The 6,605-nt window shown below is 50.7% G+C and overlaps 1 protein-coding gene across 1 annotated transcript in view; it reads right to left on the minus strand.

Annotated features, from left to right (window-relative positions):
- The window catches only part of Alpk3 (alpha kinase 3), a 47,043-nt gene extending 42,008 nt beyond the window's left edge, over positions 1-5,035 (minus strand). The window contains exon 1 of the mRNA XM_052159726.1: positions 4,844-5,035. Coding sequence (XP_052015686.1) covers positions 4,844-4,986 — 143 coding nt within the window. The 5' untranslated portion in view covers positions 4,987-5,035. The remainder of the gene's footprint in view (positions 1-4,843) is intronic.
- Positions 5,036-6,605: the final 1,570 nt, after the last annotated feature.

The following is a 6,605-nucleotide window of genomic DNA, read 5'->3' on the forward strand; positions in this document are numbered from 1 at the left end:
AAACCAGCTGGGAGAGTGAGGAGGAGGGACACCAAGCAGTTAATTCAGCGGGAGCTAGAGACACCCAGCTCCATCCTTCCAGCATCCCATCCTGCCTAGAGTCCCGGGACACAGACTAGAGCCTGCATCCTCCTTTGGAGAGGGAGATTCACTAGCAATGGGGCACCAGTCCTCTGGTGTGAGCCACCTTTGACCTCTTCCTCCAGTAGATCTCAGGTCTTTGGGAGATGGCAAGAGACACTTCACCCCTTCACTCTTCTAAGTCTGCTCACTGGCACTCAGGAAAGCCCACCCCTCTTTTCCTCCATTGAGCATGGAGTTTTTTTGGATGCCAACAGAATTCTTCCACATTCCTAAGCTCCAGGTCTGCCATCTTGGACTCTTCCTTCTCCTCTGTCCCACAAATCCGGTCAACACTTCTTTCTCCTTTTCTAACACTCTCTCCTTGTTACTGTGCTCGGATCTAAATCCGGACAGCTCCACACTTAACAGCCCTCCTTATCAATAGTCCCCTCACAGGCGGTTGTTTGGGTTTTGCTTTGTTTTTGTTGCTCGGTCTGCTTGTTTGGTTGGTCTGGGAGGACAAGGTCTCATGAAGCACTGGCCAGCTTCAAATCTACTGTGTAGCCAAAACTGGTTGTGACTTCCCAGTGATCCTTCTGCCTCAGCCTCCTGAATGCTGGGATTACAGGTGTATACCACCTTAGCTGGCTTCACACGCTACTACAAAGAAAATGCTGCAGTATGCCCACTGAAAGTGTGTCCAGACTCAACTCAAGGTCAACGAGGAAGTTCCTCCCTGGTTTTACAATCCCTTCCAACATACAGGTTCTCCTGCAGCTGTGAACATCCCTGACTGGCAAGGCCACACCCAAGGCTACCTTTTCAAACAGGATGGGTCCTTCCCCACAGTGGGAGCCTGAGTTCCAAAAGGGTCAGGGAAAGGCCCCGCACACCACAGGCGCCTTTGTTTGGAGCCTTAAAAGTCTGTGTGAGCACAACCTCTCCTAGTTGCAAGGTACTGGCCAACTCTAACCTTCCCTGACCACAAAGTACCTTTGTCCCTCTCCTTGGAACTGAGAGATTTCCCCTTGAGTCTGGATCTCCTCCCTAGGAAGGAGAGGCATTGGGCCAGTTTTCTAATTTACAACGGAAAATGGCAGGTTCCACTCCCACGTGGGCAAGAGACTGAGCGGAGACAGTGAGTCCCCGTCGCCTGCTCAGACTCCTCACGCAGCTCTGCTCCAGGCCCAGCTGTCAGTCAACCCTCACCTTGCATGTTTGTTTGTTACGGTTTATTTTTTTATGATTTTATTTTTCACTTATTTAATTAATTCATTTATTTAGGTTTTTCAGGACAGGGTTTCTCTGTGTAGTCCTGGCTGTACTGTAACTATCTCTGTAGACCAGGCTGGCTTTGAACTCACAGAGGTCCACCCGCCTTTGCCTACTGGGTGCTGGGATTAAAGGCATGTGCCACCATGTCCAGTCTATTTTTATTATTTCTATATTGTGTACAGGTGGCTGTGAGCCACCAGGTGTGGGTGCTGGGAACTGAGACCAGGTCCTCTGAAAGAGCGGCATGCGCTCTGAAGTGCTGAGCCATCACTCTAGCCTGATTTATATTAGTTGTAGTCATGTGTACTGGGTGGGGAGGACGCCCAAATGTGTGCAGATGCCATCAGAGGCCAGAAGATGGCATCAGATCCCTTGAGCTGTAGTTAGAGACAGTTGTGAGAGGCCCAACCTGGGTCTTGGGAACCAAATCTTGTATCCTCCAGAAAAGCAGTTCAGCTCTCTTAGCTGTTGAGCCTTACAGGCCCTTGACCTTGCATGTCAATCAGGCCAGAGAATCTGAGGCCCCAGTAGGCACCTGGTCATCGGAAGGCGGGTCTGTTGAGGCCTGGCTGACTGATCTGGAGCAGCAGAGCTTCTGGGTTTGTGGAGGGTTGGGTGGGCCAGGGAGCACCAGAGACAGCTAATGTTGGAGCTGAGGGGTTTTAGAGTCCTAGGCATGCTTCTGTCATGCAGAATCGGAATTCAGGGCTCAGAAAGAATAGGCCTAGAAGAACAGGGACAGTCATGGAAGCTGGGGGCCTCCCATTCTGCTGCTGTCCAGCGATGCTGGGGCATAAATGGTTTCCAGAAAGTTCCGGCCCAATGCCTTACTTCCCCTGACACCCTAGGCAACCTGCCTTCCCCAAGAGGAACAGCAGAGGTTGCTTCAAAGAGGCTGGGAGTGATGTTATAGCCCTTCTGTCCCCATGAGGCCGACAGGATCAGGGCCTCTATGAAACAAGAGGCCAGGGACTTGACAACTTCTGAGTGCCATACATAAGTTGCATAGTCAATATTGTTTACTCAAAACGTCAATTCTTTAAAATATGCTAGCCTACCCATGAGCTACCCTCCTTGAGGGGTCAGCTCTCACAGCTAGATGAACAAAGAAATTGTCTAATCAGATAGGACAGCCAATGGACCTACATGAGCCTTGGATGTCCTTGAACTGAAATGAGACTAGAAACCCCGCCCCCAAAGACCATGGGGCAGGCAGGAAGTGGGGGACGCATGCAGATCCTGAGCCCCAGCCACATGGCAATTGTCCATAGCTCTCAGGGAAAGCCCAGCCTCAGACCCCATGGGAAGGACCCCTTAAGAGCTTCACAGCCAGCCAGGTGGTGGTGACATAGGCCTGTAATCCCAGCACTTGGGTTCTGAGTTTACAGAGTGAGTTCCAGGACAGCCAGAGCTACACAGAGAAACCCTGTCGCAAAACAAACAAACAACAGCAGAAGCAGCAACAACAAAATTAAAGAGAGCTCTACAGGCGCTCCAGGCAGACCCAGAATATGTTGGATTCAAAATGGAGGGCAGAACTTGCTTCTTAGTCAGTACCCTGGGCTGGAGCTGCACAGTGCTAGTAAAGTCCTCAAGGGACCCCATTTCTTCTTTGTTTCTTGGGTTCTCCCCACCTCCACAGGCAGTCAGTCATCAGAGGGGCAGCAGACTGCACTTCCTTCCTCCAGCACAAGTCAGACCTTTCCATAGCACTGGGAACGGTCCCTCCCCCAACCTGAGCTCAGCCCCCCTCACAATCCTTTTTGGCCATAAGCTCTTCCAGAAGCCAAGCAAATCTGGCTGCTCTAGTCAGGACCCACTGGGGTCTGCAGCCAGTTGGCAGGAGGTGCAAAAGTACCAGGGGAAACAATCCTAAATCCAAGACTAGAAAAGCCTCTCTCCCACTGCTCCTGTCCAGAGCCTTCAGATACCCAAGAACAGTCTACTATCAGCATCCCCACTGAGGTCCAAGGATTCGAGCCAAACTTTTCTTACTTCCTGCCCTCTGGCTGATGCACTATAAAAATGTCTAACACAAGCTCAGCCAGGAAACAGCCCCAGGTCCAAGCCTCCAGTCAGATCCTAACCCACTCCCCTCTGCCTGGCTTTCAAAGCGCACTTTCTTCCTCTGCTAAAACTCCAGGAAGAATCCGGCTTCTCTTTGTTCACTGCTATTGACAAAGGCCAGATACAGAAAGACAGATAAAGTCACTTAGCCCAAGGAGATAAGCGGTAAGTCACAGGGACAAGTGACTCGCACCAGCACGCAGCTTCACTAAGGACTACAATAAATGTCCACATTTCCTTGCAATGTTCCAGAGCCAATAATCGGGGGAAATGGCGCCCTACCACAACCCCCCAGCAATCCAGACACCTGGTTGAAGCTGTCTTACTCACAGTACCAGCCCTCAGTCCTGCCCCAAACACGTGATACCATTTGCAGGGGTTTTATGCAGAAACAGGTTCCGGTTACATTTGAACTTTTCCAACTCCAAGGTCAATAGGACTCAGCCGATCCGGGAGGAAGTGCCCAGGACTTTTCCTGACTGTCGCTGGTGCCTGTGTTTCTCTCTCTCTCTCTCTCTCTCTCTCTCTCTCTCTCTCTCTCTCTCTCTGTTCCAAGACCACCCTGTTACATCTGTTACATTTCCTTTTGGAAAATGGACTCCGGAGAAGAGGGAAGCTGAGCTGCCCACAGAGGGCTGGAAGTTTCTGTCTCCAGGGCATTGCACTTGTTCTTGGGTGTCTGTCTCTTGGAAAGCTTGCCTATTGTCTGTGCATTCTTTGCAACTAGGGATCACTCCTCAGACAAAGCCTTCCAACCACTGCGAGAAGGCCAATAAAGGATTCAGCAGTCCCACACCTCCAGTGGCATCCCAGCTCCTACTGGGTCCCCACCAGGCAGGGCAATTTGACTCCTTCAGAGCTTCAAGCCTTAGATCCCTCCCTGGATCCCCAGACAGGGCCAACAGCCACCTCCTGGCACCCCTTCCTCTCAAGCAGACACAACACAGTGCTGGAAAGCCAAAGTCCTAGGCCCAGGGGAGGAACCTCAGTTATCACAAGGCTGATCTCTCTCTAAGCTAAACAGCCTTTAATGGCTCCCCCAGCCCCCCTTACCAACCAGCAGCTTCCCCTCCTTTGAAGCCTGAGGAATTTCAGCCACCCAGGATCTCCTTATCACTAACTGTGGAATTCAGCCCTGGGGGTAGCTTCATGTGGGTGAGGAAGATAAGGAAAGTAAAAATCACCCCGAACTGAGGCTTTCTCCTCTTACGCTACACATTTGAGGCCCTCAAGCCCTCAAGGGGTCAAAAGGGTACCAAGAAGGTTCCTTCTGGCCTGGTTCATCCCAGACCTCAGGGCCTTAAGATTGAGAAAGTTTGAGGGCCCAGGCTTCGCCCAGGCCTCCGGATTTCAGAGCGCTTTTGAGAGCCTGGCCACACCCGGCTACCACCCAAGGGCTAGAGCAGCCTGGGGCAAAACAGGGCCCAGCGGGACTCACCTAGCCTCTGGCCGCACGCTGAGCAAGTAGCTGCGACTGGCTGGGCCCGGAGTCCACACCGGCCCGTCGTCCTCGCCATCTCCACCAGCTCCTGCTCGACCACCCAGGCCCCAGCCCCGGCCCGCGGCCCTCCGCGACCCCATGGCACCGCAGCCCCTGCCTCCAGCCCCGGCTCCTGCCCGAAGCTGACGCGCGCCCCTATTTATAACCCGGGACTGCTGTCACCTGCTGCTGTCCCTCCCCTGTCTAGCGCAGCTACTCAGCCTAACCCGGGAGCCAGAGAGGCCTGCAGAGAAATGCTGCGAATGCCGACCCTGAAACAGAAAGAAAGGGTCCCTAGAATCCGGGCCTCCCACAACTTTCTTCTGGCTTTCTTTCAGTTTTCAGAGAAACATGGAGAAAGAGGGTAGCGAAGAGTTCCTAGGAAGGAGAGCTTAAGATAGATCCTGAAAGGGGCCGCACTGAAGACCACCAGCCAGTGGTCTGTGGGTCACTGCTTAGACATACTCACTTCTATCAGTGACCTCCCTCTATCCAAAGGAGCCCAAGATTCCTGGGTACACATTCTGTGTCTCCCCAAAACCCTTACCAGGATCTGGCATAGATTAGTAGCTCATCAAAGGCTTCGAGAATAATCCAACCTCTTCCACCCTTTCAGGCTCCATTTCCTAAGGTCAGAAAAGGGGCCAAGTCCTAATGCTTAGGAAAACAATTCTATCCTCAACATTTCCAGAGCGAGCTGCTAAGCACACTTTAAACCTGGCGCTTATTTTTTGGGAGTGATCACAGTGGGTTTATCTGTCCCTGACTACTGCCAGTTAACGGTCTTCACCAAAATATGTGTTTATTCTCTCTCTCAGTCCTGGCTTCAAGGCAAGTCCAGGGACCACAGCTTCCTGCCTTCCTTCCTGATTCAACAGAAAAAAAAAAAAATGCAGTGGTGGCACACGCCTTTAATTCCAGCATTTGGGAGGCAGAGGCAGGTGGATTTCTGAGTTCGAGGCCAGCCTGGTCTAAAGAGTGAGTTCCAGGACAGCCAGGGCTACACAGAGAAACCCTGTCTCGGGGGGAAAAAACAAGAAAAAGAAAAGAAAAGAAGAGAAAAAATGCATTATCTATATTTTCTTTTCTTTCCTGCCTCTAAACTCTCACTTACTCTCCTGATCGCTCTATTCAAATTCATGGCTTCTTTTTCTTTAATTCTTGTTTCTAATTATAGAAATATTTCTTTAATTGTTATTACATATAAACACACACACATACACACACATGTATGTATGTATGTATGTATGTATGTATGTATGTATTACTAAATACATAAATCCAACCTGCTCAGTCTGTATAATGTTACTTGTGTGTATATTTTCAGGCTGACCATTTGGTACTGGATGACCAGCTGGTGTGCTCTCCCCTGGGGAAGACTGTTTCTCTGGCTCTCAGCATTCCTTAATTACCTAGAGCTCTTCGTCTAGGTCTGAAAATCCCTGTCCCGTGATAGCAAGTTCACTTGTATCATCCTGTTATGGTCATGCTTAGAGACAGTCATACTGGTGAGACTTCATGTGTATAACATCTGACATTTCTAGGAGATACAATGTCCCAGAAACTTCTTGCTCCTACAATCTTTCTACTCCCTCTTCAGCAATGACCCCTGGGCCTTAGATGGAGGAGTTGTGTTGTGAGCACACCCGCCATTCATCTCTATTCTTGGGTCTCCAGAGATGCATGTGTTAATATCACTCCAGACAACTGGGTCACACCA

Source organism: Apodemus sylvaticus, chromosome 1 (assembly GCF_947179515.1).
Source record: "Apodemus sylvaticus chromosome 1, mApoSyl1.1, whole genome shotgun sequence".
In the NCBI taxonomy this organism is placed as follows: domain Eukaryota; kingdom Metazoa; phylum Chordata; class Mammalia; order Rodentia; family Muridae; genus Apodemus; species Apodemus sylvaticus.